The 17,356-nt window shown below is 42.2% G+C and overlaps 1 protein-coding gene across 1 annotated transcript in view; it reads right to left on the bottom strand.

Annotated features, from left to right (window-relative positions):
• WSCD1 (WSC domain containing 1) overlaps positions 1 to 17,356 on the bottom strand; it is a 39,439-nt gene that overhangs the window by 2,588 nt on the left and 19,495 nt on the right. Inside the window, exons 5-8 of the mRNA XM_083587702.1 lie at positions 11,327 to 11,448; positions 5,880 to 6,057; positions 1,927 to 2,091; positions 984 to 1,184 (exon numbers count right to left, since the gene is read on the bottom strand). Coding sequence (XP_083443828.1) covers positions 984 to 1,184; positions 1,927 to 2,091; positions 5,880 to 6,057; positions 11,327 to 11,448 — 666 coding nt within the window. The remainder of the gene's footprint in view (positions 1 to 983; positions 1,185 to 1,926; positions 2,092 to 5,879; positions 6,058 to 11,326; positions 11,449 to 17,356) is intronic.

Genomic DNA, 17,356 nt, shown 5'->3' with positions numbered 1-17,356 from the left:
CTTTACATTATACCACTATCACACCACTTTAAACAGTCATGGCTTCCCCCAAAGAATGTTGGGAACTGTAGTTCATTAAGCTCTGCCCTTCACAGAACTACTATTCCTAGTGTTTCCTGGCAAGAAGGATTGGTTAAACCATTTGGGGAATTGCAGCTCTGTCTCCTAACAACTCTCAGCAGTTCCAAAGGATTCTTTGGGGGGAAGCCATGACTCTTAGAGGGATATTGTAACACTTTAGGTGTATGGCATAGCTGTCAACTTTTCCCTTTTCTTGCGAGGAATCCTATTCGGAATAAGGGAATTTCCCTTTAAAAAAGGGAAATATTGACAGCTATGGTGTATGGTGCAGATGTAGCCCTGATCCTTACAAGTGGTGATGCCAGAGACAGAACAAGAAACTTTTCTGCTTGAAAAAAAACGGTGGTAGATGTTCCTCCAACATGAATAAATGTTCATTTGGGACCAGGGTATCTAAAGAACCACTTCACCCCATGTATCATTGCTCAGCAACTATACCTCTCACTACTGAGCATCCCACATGTGCTGAGCTTGTACTAGAAACTGAGCTTTTAGTGCAGCAGCTCCAACTCTATGGAATCAATTGCTAGCTGAAATGAAACACGCACCTGAAATCATGGTGTTTAGATACCTACTGAAGATGCTTTGGTTTAAGAATTCTTTCCCTGAGAAACCTAGTCATTTATGGAGTATCAGTTATATACCTACCTAAACTGTTTTATTGTTTTTTTTAGAATTAGCGTCCTTGAAATGATGTTCCTTCCAACTGTACAATTCAGTGACTATCTTACTGTTTGTTTGTTTTAGAACTGGGTGTTTTTTTCTCTTATATGCTACTTTGATGGCTTTATGCTTTGAAACAGTCTATTATTTTGACAAATAAAGAAAACAGGAGTGCAGCATGTTTCCTTAAATCTCTCTCTGACATGAAGTCAGAAAGTAATGGCTTAGAGTTCACTTACCTTTGCTTTTCCAGTTGCGATCTGTGGCATACCCAAGATGGCCTGCACACTTCCGGTTGAATTCTGCCACCAGCGACTTGTATGGATTCCGTATCAATAAGATGGCCGAATCAAACATTTCAATTTCTTTTTGGCCACTCTCGTGAGTTTTGACACAAATAGTTCTCCTGCTTCTCCAGTGATCCTTTTCCCCTTTAAAACCTGTGTGTATGTATATAAAGTGTGTGTTTGTGTGGATAGATAAATAGATAGATAGAAACATATAGATAGATATGATCTAAACACAATAATATATATCTTAAACACTGTAAGCAGGCCAACCATTACAGTTTTGTCATGGCCCTATCAGCGATTCCCTCTTTGGTACACTTCCACTATTTCCTTGTTTGGGACCCTTCTCTCCCCAACTTGCCCATGAGCTCCTGTCTGTCTTTTTGTATCCTTGGTACACTCCCCTTTTCCCTCCCCCCCCCTTCTCCCTCACCTTCTGGTAACCTCTACACACAGAGCCAGTGTGGTGTAGTGGTTAAGAGCAGTAGACTCATAATCTGGTGAACTGAGTTCGCTTCCCCACTCCTCCACATGCAGCTGCTGGGTGACCTTGGGCTAGTCACACTTCTCTGAAGTCTCTCAGCCCCACTCACCTCACAGAGTGTTTGTTGTGGGGGAGGAAGGGAAAGGAGAACATTAGCTGCTTTGAGACTCCTTCGGGTAGTGATAAAGCGGGATACCAAATCCAAACTCCTCCTCCTCCTCTTCTTCTTCTTCCTACCCACCCCTATCATGAATCCTACTACATTGCTCTGATCTAATGTGGCGCACACCCCTTTCCTCCCCCTGTTCAGTGAACCCACTTTTAGACAAAAACACTCAGGGCCCAAAGCTGGCAGTGTGCTTGTTCTTAAAAACAAACAAACAAGACAGGCACAGCTCAATAGCCTACCTTTATTATATAGGGTTCCATCAAAATAGTAGCTCCCAGTGTAGAATCCTGTAGCGTGTTCTATCAAATGACGAGCCCAGGTGTTGCCAGCTCCAGGGAAGCTTGACAATGCCACAAAAGCTTTGGATTTGGTGGGGAGAAACATCCGGTCAGTGCAGCGGGTGTCTACAACCAGATACAGATGGCATTTCATTGTTAGCAAAGTAATCTCCCCCCCAACAAATACACACACAAAATGACAACAATTTACAACAATTATTTTTCACATGGTTTCACTTTGATAAATTCAAGATTTAAATTCTAAAAAAGCAAGCTATATATTCTAAGATCAACTCTTGTGTGGCCATTAATATCTCATACCTGACCCCTCTTTTGTTTGATTCTTGCAGATGCAGATGCCAATTTAAGTATGCATATCAGCAACAATAACTTACCCTGAAGAAGCCACAATTCCCCCCCCCCCGTGGGTGGAAAATCAATTAATTGCCCCATAAATTGAGCATAATAGCAATACCCAAGCACACCCACATACTTTACTTCCCTAAACACACACACACACACACACACACACACAGAAGGCTAGATAATATTTCAGTTTTTACATTCTACTGCTACATCCTTGAAATTTTAGAGTAAAGCTGGCAAAAATAAAAATGAACACCTGTAAATTAGAGACACCTTCCAAGAAACATGGACCCCTTTCTTTAACTATGTTGATGGCCCAAATCAGGACCTTGTTACATCAACAACTCAATATTCTCAGTGGAGGGGTTACGTCAAGTAATATGTTTGAATGTCGAAAGTATGTGTATGTCTAGCGACAGTACACTTATCTGTACTGTTGGATAAGTGTTTTATAGTTGCATTTGTATTTGTTTAAAAAACAATAAAAATTGTGGGGGGGTGCATGCATGTGTGTGTGTGTAATGCAAGACTCATAGTCAAAGAGAAGTGATGAGTCACTAAGGAAAAACACACAGAGAGACATAAGGCCAGGAAGGTAGGCATATCACTCCCTCCATGCTTTGATAGCTGCATTCAACTCCTGGTATTTTACAGCAAAACACAAATAAAAACCAGTTAAGCTTGATAAACAACAGACACACTAAGCCATGGGTAGGCAAACTAAGGCCCAGGGGCCGGATCTCGTCCAATTGCCTTCTAAATCTGGCCCATGGACAGTCTGGGAATCAGCGTGTTTTTACATGAGTAGTATGTGTCCTTTTATTTAAAATGCATCTCTGGGTTATTTGTGGGGCATATGAATTTGTTCATTTCCCCCTTGAAAAAATATAGTCCGGCCCCCCACAAGGTCTGAGGGAAAGTGGACCAGCCCCCTGCTGAAAATGTTTCCTGCCCCCTGCCCCAAACAAATGCAGTTTCACAGAAGCAGGAATAGAAGTTGCACTAAAGGAGAGGGGAGAACAGCAGCTATTTAGGACCAAAAGGATTCTTATCACCCAGCATCCAAAGAAATCATTTTTTAATTACAGTTCTGACTTCACTCATTGGCTAAAGACAATGAAAGGTTGGAGTAGCAGGTTGGTTTCATCTCTGAAAGTTGCATGGGACATTTGGCTTCATATCTTTTCTTCTAGGAAGACTAGAAACTTGCTCGTTTGTGAAAGAGAGAAAGAGAAAGAAAGAGAGAGAGAGAGAGAGAGAGAGAGATTTCAGAGTACCTTTTGTACTCATCTCTTGACATTCCTGGTCAGATTGGCTTGTCACTTTTTTAGTTTTACCTTCCACTACAGTAGATAACTATTGAATTAACATATTTGCCCTGCAAGCCTTTTTAAAAAAAACAACCACAACAATATATGTGGCTTGGCTCTTTTGCATTAAGTCTTTTCTCTGTGAGTTTATTTTATTTTATTTAACAAAGGATCAACTATCTGCTTGGGGTGCGTTGTGGTTAAGACTGCACAGCTTGATCTATTGAGGCTGGTGGTCTTGCTTTTGGAACAGGGGGTTGGATGGCATAATAATTTCATCCCCTCCAGCCCTAGAATTCCAGCTAAGCTTTTCTATCACCATAAAACAAAGGATTTTCTGCCTACCAGCAAGATAGATTTGGACACGCTTAATGTTTGTCTCTTAATTATCTACTTAAGACTTGTCTGTGCTAGCGGTTTCTCCAGGAAAAGATCCAAATCAGACATGTTTGAATATATACTCCCTGACTCTTATTTCTCAATGCTGGTCTTGCCTATCTGTATTGCAATTTTTTTCTCCCTTAAGGGCAGATCAATATTGCAAGTGCAGTGGATATATTCTGCATTACCACAAGATGAGAGAGAAAGAGAGAGATGGATTTCCCTGTGCCATATCATCCCAGTCAAAATCAATGTCAGTTCATTGTGAATAGTTAAGGGAAGTGTAGAACAGCTTTAATACATTTCAGTAGTCTTATTGACTCTCTTTTGGTCTCCCTTGAAATTTTTCCAATATTTCTCCTCAGGATGAGCCCCTAAGGTTCATCTACACATATGTCTCCTGATTTCTGGTCATGGTTTAAAAGTACAGGCCTCCTCAGAGGATGATCCATGGATTTTGAGCTCCTGGCTCCCGAACCAGCCCCCAGAACACCTCACTGCTCCAGAACCTCTGGAACAGCAACAGCCAGCACTTTCTGGCCTGAGGAGGTTGCCTCCAGCTCTAAGGACTCCAGCCCAGAAGATCTAGTAGAACCAGTCTCCCCCATGCTGTTGTTGAAGCAGACAATGAGCCCAGGTTGTATGCAATGCTAGTCCTCCTCAGGGTAGAACCATTGAAATGAATACACATGACTCACTTAGATCCATGACTTTAATGGGTCTAAGCTCAACACAACCCCCTGTAAAGAGGCTTCTCCTCTCTTGAAGGTAGACTGCTAAGGTCCAGTCTGGGCTTATAGTTGTTTAATGCACACTTTACATCAGTTTGTGCATTTTTTAAAGAGTCATTTTTATTGGTTTTGTATATATAGAAAAACAGATACAAACAAAAAGACCACTAGTCAGAAAACACACACAAACACAAAGGGACGTTGGTGATTTTGGTGTGCAGAAGAGGAAATGTAATAATACAGATGAGCCTGTGTGTGTGTGTGTGTGTGTGTGTGCGTGTTTGTGTGTGTGTGTGTGGTTTCATTCACAAGTTCCATACAGAAAGAGAGGCAGTAAGTGCTGCTACAAGTAGTTTTAATTAATACAGGATATAAGATCCTACCATATTGCCTCGGATTTGTCTGTCTTTGATACACCATGGATGACTGTGGCCTTCCCTGTAAATTTCTCTAATATAACAATGTTCCAGATGTCAGTCCAGCATGAGGCAAGCTGAACTTTTGGTAATAATTTTGAATTTGGTCTCTGCATTTTTGTATACATTACTTAGTTGTAGAACGACATTGAAAAATCTGGAGAAGAGTAAATTTCAAAAGATGAGTGCATTTCAGAGAGTTTGCCATTTCAGAAAATAAGAATCGGGTAGGTTTACCTTTAAATGCAAATTGAATTGAATTTCTTCCCCATTCTTAAAAGCTAGGTGGAATCTACACACATATAAAAAAACGCTGTGAAAATGATTTTTTTTAAAAAAAAAAAGCTTTGAAAAATACATCGAATTTTGCATAGCTCACTGTCGCCATCTAGTGTCCTATTTCCATATTGCACTTTACAACACATTTAAAACGTTTTATTTGCAGCTGCTTAGCTGAGTCTGTAGACTCAGGGCACTGCCAGACACACCATCCTAGGCAACGGTGGATGGTTGCCAGGCTGCTCTCCCTTATTCAATGTCCTGGAACAGCTTGCAGCATTCACTGCAGATTTCTCCTGTTATGCATTAATAAAATTATGGCACTACTTAACCCAACAGCAAGTGTCTTGCCTCATTGCTTGGGGTATAAGATGCATAGCACCTCCCTGCACATAGTTATTGATATTCTATATAGTCAACCTCTCTCTTACCTTGGACAGGAGTTTGATAGACAAAGAGATAGTCCCCCCTCTTTGGCTCTTCAGCCGTGCTGCTGCCATTTTGCAACCTGCTACAGAATAAGCTGTCTGAGCTGTTGCGTAACGGGAAATGAATTGTTGGGAAGCCACAGCGGCACTGGGGTCCTCTGATGGCTGCCAAAGGGAATTCCTAGAAAATAAAATAAAAGGCTGGAATTTAAAAAAGGCTAGCAAACATTAGAAAGCATCACATGGAACCGAAACGAATGTGAAGGGAAATCCTAAAGTTCAGTTTTCCTCTTCTGAATTGCCCTGTCTCAGATAAATATTTTCCTTTTCCAAACCATTTTTTCTTCACATTTCCTATTGTGGATGCTGTCAGAATTTAGAGGGTTGATCAGGCTGACTACTTAGCCAATGAATTGTGTGAGTTAGACTGGATTGATCAATGCATACATTGCACAGTAAGAAAACAGTGAGTTGTGTTCAAGTAGGTTCTACTCCAAATAGACCCACTGAAGGTAAGGAATCTAAGTGTGTCAGGTCTATTAAATTCAGTGGGTCTACTCTGAGTAGAACTAGCACTGGAGTTCCCAACACAAATCAATTCTGGCCAGATATGGTTTGGGTTGGCATGGGTTGGCACAGGTCAGCCCAGGAGTGGGGGCCCAGAGCAGATTTAGGGAGAGGCTTTCGACAGCCCTTTTAAATAGCCTCAGATTCCACCCCTCCTCATAGCATCATCATAGTCTCCATTTTCTGCACGGTCACAAAAGTGCTGCATCCTAGCCACTTTGTGCAATGTGACAGAGTAGGCAATACAGTCAATGAAATGAAATAAACAATGCTTTTCAACATGAATCCCAGCTCTGTCTGATTCTGCAAAAGGTGACAAAATGCCTTCTCTCAAATTCTGATCATGCTCAAAGGCCACACCAATCAGGACCATGTGCCTGTTCAAGCCTAGGTAAAGGAAACTCCACCAGCAAAAGAGATGCAAACTCTGCACATGGAACAATGAGGCCCAATTAAACCATGTTACATAACTCTTGATAAAACTAAAGATGTTCATGGGCACGCACACACACCTCCATTAAACCTGCTCATCTTTACAGTGGGGGTGGGATAATTGTGGTAGGTCTTTCCCCAAGCAATGCATAAAAAGTGTCTGATCAAAGCAGCAGGACACCTAGATGTGTCCTATGCAAAATTTCCCTGTGTTGTTCTCATGCAGCGAACACAGGCTCTGTTGGACAAATGTAATGATCCACTCCTAATGAGGTAATTTATGGAGAGTCCCTAAGGCTCTCTTCCAGTGTTCTGGCGGCATGACGAGGCATTAAATAGTTGTCAACATAATTGGGTTCAAACCATCCCATTCTGACTTCCCCTTTAGGTTAAATGTGGCAGGGAGACAAAATGGTCGTTCTTTTAAACTATTTTTGTGAATTCTACAAGGAGATTCAGTTTGTTGGGATTTAAAACTCTCTTTTCAAAAAAAAAAAGAAAAAGAAAAAGCAAGGAACAGGTGGTGATCGGAATTGTAGACACATTTACCAGGGAGAAAGACCCATTTCTCTCAGTGGGGCTTCCTTCCTAGTAAATTTGTAGGGGATAGACTGTGAGTCATTCTCTAAAAAATAGAACTTGCTACATGTGTGTGGTGTAGAGGGAGACTTTGTGTCATGTCCCTATATACGGTACGAACTGGTAGGGGACTATGAACCTTGGGGTCATGGTGGATAGCTTGATAAAGGTGCTGACTCAGTGTGTGGCAGCTCTGGTTGAGGAAAAAGACAAATTCTGTTTCAGGGTTCATTAGAACACGGATTGAAAAGAAAACTGCCAATATCCTAATGCAGCTTTACAAATCTATGTTGACACAGCTCTTGAAATATTGTGATAGATTCTGGTCACCTCACCTCAAAAATAATGCAGCAGAGCTGTGAAAGCTTCAGAAAAGGGCAGCCAAAATGATCAAGGGGTGTGGGAGCTCCTGTCTGAAGAAAGTTTCACCATTTGGAGCTTTTTTTAGTTTAGAAAAGAAAAGGCAAATAAGAATGGACAGGATATAGGTTGGAACAGATAAACCTCAGGTCCCTTCCAACTCTATGATTCTATGGTTCTATGAGGAAGGGGATAGAGAGAGGTGTGGTTTTTTTTCTCGCTTTCACATAACACTAGAAGTTGGGATCATCCAAAGAAGGAGAGTGTTGGAAGATTCAGGACAGACAGAAGAAAGCCTTCTTCATGCAACACAGAGTTAAACTTGGGGATTTCGTCCTGCAAGAGGGAATGATGACCATTTGCTTGGATATGCCGCCTTGAGTCCTTGTCAGGGGAAAAGGTGGGGTAGAAGTAATGGTGGTGGTGGTAGTAGCTTTTTTTTCAGTAGGAACTTACTGGAACTCAGTCCCAGCACCTCTCAGGTGTGTGTCATTGCCATTATAAGAGAGCAAGGGAGGCGTTCATTTTCTTAGAAAATTAGCACTGAGTATGGAGCTTGTTCCCTGGTTCTCCGGGGACATTGGCAGTCCAGTATCCAATGTGTAGGGCAGGAACCTCTTCAGGCAGCTATTGCCTGTTGTTGTTGTTGTTTTTAAAAAAGGGGAGCACCTTAAATAATTTGTTGTGGGTGTGTATTCTGAAGACAACCATATTTCAATTTGCATATGAATCCAGGAGGTGTAGTTCAAGCATGTTCAAGCATTCCTAGCTGTGGCTGGTCCACAATGAGGCACTGCTACAGAAAAGGCCCTGATCCCTAGAAGGCAATATCACCAAGAGAAGAGCTTCTGGTGATGCAAAAAGACTAGGCAGGTCCATAGGGCATTAGGGCATTTATTAGATAGGTGCTTTATACTTATAGCCCAGGTCATAAGCGTAAAAAGTTGTAGTGGTCAACAGAGCACCTTGAATGGTGGAAGTCAAGCGTCATGCCCCCTGTATCCTAGTATGCTCCTGAGGAGGATTCAGTTTAGGGTGAATCACAGGACACTTCACTCAGGCAGAAACCCACAGCAATCCCTTCTACCCCTTGGCAGCCTGGGGATGCAACTCATACATGAGAGCTTAACCTGCTCCACAGCCACAGAGAAACATGCGACTACAGAACCAGATGCAGGTCATTTAAGGATTGTAGACAGGGATGCAGGCCACCTTTTGAAGATTCAGGTGAGACTTCCTTTGCTGAGACAACATATTTCTGTAGCTCAGCTAGCAGAGCCCACTTGGAGCTAACCATGGTCCTGATTACTGCTCACCAGCACTGCCGTGAACTGAACTGAATTCCCTTAACAATAATTGTCCTGTCTGGACTTATTTTGAGTGGCTCTGACTTACTTCCACCTGAATTAGGCAGTTAGGCCGTCACGGCATTTAAATGCAAGGAAAAATAAATCCAAATGAGTATACAGATTGAGATTTCAGTCACCAAATTAGAGAATAAAACATCTCAGACACCAATTTAGAGAATGAAACATAACAAAAGCATACTTTCTCTGCCTGGAATGTCGTTGACTTTAATTTGTTGGCATTTGCAATAATCAAAAGAAGCTTGCTCACTCAACTTACTGTAATGTTTTCTTTCTTTAAGCATATTAAACTGTCACATCTCTGCACATTTTACCCAGTGATTTGAGAATTTTTGATGATAATGCTGCTTTATTTACAATATTATGATTTGAGCAGCCTGGCTTTGCTTTGGAAAATGCAGAGCAATTTTCAGCTCCGGAGAGGATTTCTAACAGCTCATTTCCACAAAACAAATAACACCAAGCATCTTCTTCTGATTTATAAGTAAAGGCATTGAAGGAGAATGTTGGAGAAATTATGATCAAATGGGAACATTTGTGGGAACTAGGATAACATCTTAAGCATACCATGTTGGCTATCTTTGCTCTATTTTATTGGCTGTCAGAATACAGCCCTCTGTTCAAAGGAGTCCTCTAGTTGAAGGGCTCTCCTGCCCACATCTGAATTAAATAGGAGTCCCAAGAAAGGAGAAAAGGGGGGCAGGTCTTGAAAACTAAAACTCTGGATGACCCCACTCATTGGTTTCATCAACATGAGGGATGAAACTGTGCAGGCTCCATGGGGCTGAAGAAGACTCCCCAAGCATCCCCCTTTGGAAACGGCCATCTAAGTAGGACCAGAACTAATGCAAATTGGTATCACCCACCCCTAATTCAGAGAGCCACTCCAGAAGTATTCCAGTTGATGATACTGAAAGCCACTGAGAGGTCAGGGAAAATTAACAAGGACACTTTTCCCCTTCTCTCTTCCAACAGAAGTCATCAGACAGGGGAACCAAAACATTTTCAGTGCCAGGCCTAAACCTTGATTTAAATGGATCTACAAAATCAGTTTCCTCCAAAAGTGCCTGGCTCTGGTTCTGCAACCACCTGCTCAAGAAACTTGCCCAAGAAGGGAAGATTAGCAACTGGCTGGTAGTTGCATAGATTTTCCAAATATTGGGAGGGTTTCTTGAGGAGTGGTTTCAACACTGCCTCCTTCAAGCGGGCAGCGACCACTGTCTCTCGCACCTCCCTGGCCCAGCCAGCTGTCCCCTCCCTGTTAGTTTTTATCAGCCAAGGGGAGCAAGGGTCCAGAGCACAAGTGGTCACTCTGACCAATCTAAGAACCTTGTCCACTTCCTCGAGCCTTACTAACTGAAACACATCAAACACAACAGGACTAGGCAGCACTCTGGAAACCTCTCAAGATTCATCTGCTGTAACCATGGAGTCAATGTCCCGGCAGATGCAAGTGATTTCTTTCCCTCAAAATGCTTTGAAAACTAGTGGCTAGCCATGTCAAAGATTGAAAACTGTGTTTCCAAAATGGGTAAACACTCAACAGAGTTTCATCTATAGCAGCGTTTTCCATTTTTACCCATGGTGCGCACTCATTTTCTACAATGAGAGAAACCATCTGCCCAAGCTGGCAAGCATCATAATAGTATTCAAGGCTTGGGATTCCCCCGCTCCCACATTCTCCAATAAGCATCTATACAATACCCCCCCTAAGCACTGGACAGGTTGATATAAAAATGGAACAGCTCAGCTTCCATTGCCAAAGAGCTAGGTGGCCTGCGGGAATGCTATGATTGGGAAAGATTCACCACTTTCAACCCCTTCTCTGCACTCACAAGGTCTAGAAACTTGTACTGGAAATATAAGCTGAAATTACCTCTGTATGCTGAAACTTATGAAAGCTGCCTGAATTCAAAGTTGTTAGGTGTCACTGAGGAAAAGCAGCACAGAAATCTGATTTGCTTTGAAATGTGGATCATCAGCTATGGTTCTAAAATGCAATTATACACACATTTCCCACCCCAGAACCTCAGAGCGCTCTCTCTCCCTCTCTCTCTGCCTAGTATCAGGCTCCAGAGGCCCTAGGAAACTGATCAAAATCAGATGGAGGGATATGGAGAAGAAAAGAAAGGGAACTGTCCTTACTTTCTTGGAGCAAAATTCGGAGCACATCTCCACTGTTAAATTGGCGTGTATCAAAGAGACCGGCAAGGTGTTTGTTAAATTCTCTGGTGCTCTGAAACACCCTCGATAGATAATATTCTGCCCTGCAGGGATAAGAAATAGTTATCTCTCAAGAAACAACAACCGTAGCAGCCTCTTCCTATCACAGGGAAGAATATTAGTTTCAGAATATATATTCTCATTCACTATTTGGATGCAATAATTGGCATTGAGATGGAAAGTGAGAAAATTTGCTCTGCTGAAATGAACACACAGCTTCTAGTGGAGTCCTGGCTGTTAAAGTGTGCCTTAGCACAGAAGAGTTGAAATTAAATCCCCCCTCCCCCAAGGAGGCCTCTGCTATTGTTTTCATGCCTTGGTTTTCTTTTGAAGATTCCCTCCCACCCCTCCTGACTTTCCCCTACAAGGCTTTGAAAGCTCTGATAAAAATCTACAAAGCTTTTCATGAACTGCACCAGGAACAAAATGGAATTTCAATGAGTTGTTGAAACACCTTCAGGGAGCCCCATTCCAGGGCTGTGCGGGTGTGTTTGGTTACTACTCCATCCACAGCACCTTCTCATATTCATTCTTTTCCAAGCCAGAGAGATTATACACAACCTTCAGGAGCTAAAATAGATTTCTGCTGCGGCAGCCAAAGAGACAGGAACATGTGGGCTGAATCGTGGATTCATGGGGTTGTAAAGAACTGGAAGCAACTCAGAGGTCATCTGACCAAACCAACCCTGCCTTTTAAATTTAAATGCCACATTCATATGGTTTGCATGGTTACGTTATGTTAATTTTTCTATTCATGAACGGCAGCCTCAGAGCCCTGGATGTGCCAAAATAAACTCAGAAATAACATAAATAATAATGAGGTCCCTCACAGAGCAACTGCATATTCCTGTAAGGGATGTAAGAAGGCATAACTTTGCATGCATAGATCATAGAATTGTAGAGCTGGAAGGGACCACAAGGGTCATCTAGTCCAGCCCCCTGCGTTGAAGAATCTTTTGCCCAACATGGGGCTCAAACCCATGACCCTGAGATTAAGAGTCTCATACTCTACTGACAGAGGTATCAGATGACCATAATCCCACACTGTGTTTGTCACATGCAGCATTGCTTCCAGTCTGCTACAGTTCCTATTCTGCCCAAAACTATGTTATTTACCTGGCTGCCCACTGTAGCAAATTTATGTAATTGATGCAGTTTGCAAAAGTAATTATGTAACTTACATAAATTGCATGGTCAATACATCATTCGACCCCATTCATTTCAATGCAAAGGAAACACAGTGATAATCAGTCACATATTGTATGAAGACCGAAAGCAACAGCAACCAAGAATACTGATCATATTTGTTAGATGGACTATGCACAGCACATAGTTTAACTATGGGACTCTCTCCCACAGGAGGCAGTGATGGTCACTGACATGGGTGGCTTTAAAAGAGGATTAAAGAAACTCATGGATGAGAGAGATATCAATGGCTACTAGCCAAAAATGGATATGTTCTGCCTCCACAGCAATGCTTCTGAATACAAGTTGCTGGAAACCACAGGAGGGGGAGAGTGTTCTTGTGCTTGAATCCTGCTTGCTGGTTTCCCACAGGCAATTGTTCAGCTACTGTGATGACAAGATGGGCCACTGATCTGATCCAGAGGGCAGTGGTGTAGCGTGGGTTGCTAGCACCTGGGGCCACACAGAGAGGGAGGGAGGGAGGGAGGGAGGGAGGGAGGAAAGAAAATGGACAGAGAATGCATGAGCATTCAACTGCCTAATGGTGTCCAGGTGACCCAGGAGATGCAGGGATAAAAAAGAAGAAGAGTCGTTCCATTGTCTGGAGAGGTCACTTCCTGGTTTGCATGGAGAAATCGTTTTCAATGGAGCCCAGTGACAGAAGCACACAGCTGTACTAAGACAGCACCAGGTGTTCAAATTTTGCACCCCCTAAACAATTTTGCATCCGGGGCAACCTCGCCTGTGCCCCCCCATGCTACACCACTGCCAGAGGGCTCTTCTTGTGTTCTTATGGATACATTTGTGTTTCTGACATGGTCCCAACCAGGTCCCAAGATATTTAGGGCTTTATATGCAGTGCTTTCAGGACCTTTCAGGACACATACTCCCATCAGCCTGCCCCATTTACCAGCCTATCAGTTGCATTCTGGAACATCTTCAAGGGCAGCCCCATATTACAGTAGTCCAAAGGAGAAGTTGCCAGAACAGGGACAACTTAGGCTTGGGCAATTAAAATGGATTAAGCAGTGCTGTTACCCTAGCACAACAAATTAGCTTTTTTAAAAAGAAAAAAAAAGAAATTTTATTTTGTGGTTAGGAAAGTAATGGGGCAATGCATTGGGATTAACAAACGAGTAACAGGGAAATGTGGAAACACCCTGCAAGCAAATAGGGATGACTACTGGACACATAACAAATCACACAAACAAAGCAGAATGAATGCTCCATAAAGGCTGGATGCAATTTTATCTCCCATGTCAGCTTTGGGCAAATAAACAAGGATGAATACTCAATAAACGAGTCATATGGAGGGGCCTCTAGTCTCACAGATGTGATGTCTGAGGCCCTGACCACATTCTGAACCATGCCTTGACCCCCCCAATTCTCCACCCTTGTCCCTGGACCTCAAGAACAAAGGTGGTTGCTGACCACCCACAAACTGATATGCATTGGGTCGCCAGCAAGCTTTATTTCTGGGGGTTTTCTTGGGAGAAAAGGTACAGCCTTCCTTCTACCTCTCCTCCCTCAGGAGGAGAAAAGGGGTTCCCTGCTGTACAAGAGAGAAAGAATAATAGAATCAAAGAATTGTAGAGCTGGAAGGGACCTGGAGGGTCATCTAGTCCAACCCCTGTAATGTAGGAATCTCAATTAAAGCATCTATGACAGATGGCAATCCAACCTCTGCTTAAAAGCTTCCAATGAAGGAGAGTCTACCATCTTCCAAGTAAGTCCATTCCACGGCCAAACAGCTCTTATCACCAGAAAGCTCTTCTTGATGTTTAGTCGGAATCTCCTTGATTGTAACCTGAATCAGGTCCTACCATCCAGAGCAGCAGAATACAAGCTTGCTCCATCTTCCATGTGACAGTCCTTGAGATATATGAAGATGGCTATCATATCTCCTCCCAATCTCCTCTTTTCCAGGCTAAATATACCCAACTTCCTCAACCATTTCTCATAAGGCTTGGTTTCCAGACCCTTCATCATACTGATCACCCTCCTCTCAACACATTCTAGCTTCTCAACATCCTTCTTAAATTGTGGCATGCAGAACTGGACACAGTTCTGGTCTTACCAAGGCAGAACAGAATGAGACTATGACTTCCCTTGACATGTACACTGTACTTCTGTTACAGTCTAGAATTGCATGAGCTATTTGCCTGGGTGGGGGGCTGCTGCATCACACCATTGATTCATGTTAAGCTTGTGGCCTACTAAGACCCCTAGATCCCTTTTCACATGTACTACTGGCAGGCCAGCTATGCCCCATTTTAAATTCGTTCCAAAGGGAGGGGAGGGGCTTATCAAGGGTGGGCATTCAGAGGTGGTATTGTCATCTTCCAATGTGAGAAGAAAAGAGAGTTTTGAGTTATGGTTTCACTCTGAGTGAGAATTCCGAGGGATAATATGCCAGCCTCTGAAGCGCGGTGAATTTTGATATGTTGATATTTTGTTATTTATCTTCTATTGTCATCACTTGCGCCTGATGCTTCTGCTGTCTGGTGGAATATATGGTTATATTAAGCACTTGCTGAATGAACATTATACATTGCAGTAGAAATATTGATTGGGTGGTTTAGCTGGCTAGGGTATTACAATATGTATCATTGCTGCTCCTTGAGCTGGTGGATTTACTGGGTTTTGCCAGCCAGGTATTGGGCCTCCTTTTCCTTGCCTGCAGAAGGGGAGTGGAATACAGACACCCCTATAATAGGGATAATGGAGAGAGAAGTCTATGATGGTAAAGGTAGGGTGAGCTAGGTAAGAGGAAGGGGTGAGATTTCTTATATCTCTTCCATCTTCTCATCTCAACAATTTCTAGATAGTGCTTGTCACCAGCCACCCAGCATGGTGGCATTTATTTTTAAATCCATCTTGGTCCATAAGAAGACAACACTCATTCATAGAACAATACTCCCCCCCCCAAATATATATATATATATATATATATATATATATATATATATATACTTGAAATGGTTTATTTAAATATCTAACCAGATAGCACTGAGTTCAGCAATGATGCAAATTCCAAGATTTGTGTGAGTCTCTGCAGAGTGCATAATAGTATTTTTTTTAAAAAAATAAATTAATAAACAACCTGTTTTTTAAAAGCAATGAAACACCATCTTTGGTGGTAGGAGTTAAAATTCTAATGTTCCTTTCCCACAGATAGCATCCATGGGGAGTTGTAAGTTTGAGAAGAGTCTATATGACTCAGTGGCTGAGATGTGCTGTATAAATCGAAGGCGTTTTTATTCCCAATTGCATCTCACATGAAGTCTGAAGGAATGTAAGAAAAGAGATGAAAGGAACCTTTCAAAAATTGGTTGAATTCTAAGTTCTCATCCAAGAAGCAATGTCCGTGCTGGGTGGCAGCTGGGACAGGAGAACCAGTCATAGTCAGGATGAGATCCATTCTAGTCTGGAAGCTTCTCAGGATGTGCCAATGACCAATTCGAGCTGGAAGACTTACTTGGAACGCTTAACCACCCAGACAAAACGATCCCATACGGATTGTGAAGCTAGGGTTGGGGAAGAGGTTAAATTCAGTTCACATTTAAAGGTGAGTTTATCTAATTTGCACTTTCCAATGTAGCTCAATTGGCAGAGCATGTGGCATTTAAGCCCATGGTTGTGGGTTTAAGCCCCAAGCTGAGCTGCAGAGCTGCATTGCCAAATTTGGAGGAGTGCAGATTATGAAGGACGGGATGTGTGGGGTGTGGGATGATTTGAGAAGTGCAAATCAGGTGGTTTCACATTAAAATGCAAGCAAGATTGATTTTCTCCCCAAATCCTTTGGAATTCCTTTGTCCTGTTTGGTGATGGTATCCATATAATCAAAGGCAAAGGACATGTAAAAAGATAATAGTATTGGGAAATGATTTATAATGAATTGGGGAAAAAATGTTTAAAACTACTTTCCCCCCAAAAAACCCAGAGTCGTTTTTTGTTGGGAATAACACAGACTGAGATGCCTAGGTGTCAGAAAAGGTTATTTATGTATGCAACAACTGCAGCCCCTGTTTTGTTAGCCCCCAAATGGAAAGTGAGCGAGGTCCCAACTAAAGAGGATTGGCAACTTAAATTGACAGAATATGCAGAACTTGCAGATTTAACAAAAAGAATAAGAGAGCAAGAAGAACATACATTGAAAGAAGATTGGAAAACATTTATTGAATATATGGAAAATAACTGTATACACAGCTGAAAAGGCTGGCAGCACTAAGATAAATTGAACAAATAATTTTTGATGGATGTAAAAATGGAAAACTGATTTGAACAGTTATAGCAAAATATGGTGTATGATATGTACAATGAACCATGGAAGGAGAGGAAGAGAAGTCATTGGATATATTTAAGTTTGTAAAATGTTTATTTGGAAATGTAAAATTCAAAAATTAAAAAAATTATTGTTTAAAAAAGAAGAAGATGGAGAGTGTCATGAGAACTAGGAATGGCTTCTGACCCCCTCAATGTGAATCAGACCCCCGTTATGGTCTTTCCATTCAGCTCCGCTGATTTCTTTGCTTCACTCTTGCTGCTTATAAAGAGTCCCTGTAACCATGGGAACCAAAGAAATGAAGCGCTGGATTACTGACACTCCAGCAAGATTTCGATCTACAAACAAAGTCCACCTCTCGCATTTGAGGCAGAGGCAGGAATACGAGAATGAATGCTCACAAGAAGGCATGCCAGCAAAACGGCCCACTCCTGCTTTCATCTTAAGCTGAGAACCAATTCCTTCACCAGTGGGAAGAGGTG

Source organism: Podarcis filfolensis, assembly GCF_964270895.1.
Source record: "Podarcis filfolensis genome assembly, chromosome: 15".
Taxonomy (NCBI): Eukaryota; Metazoa; Chordata; class Lepidosauria; order Squamata; family Lacertidae; genus Podarcis; species Podarcis filfolensis.
The sequence above is the reverse complement of the archived record's forward strand: the minus strand, read 5'-3'. Positions and strand labels throughout refer to the sequence as shown.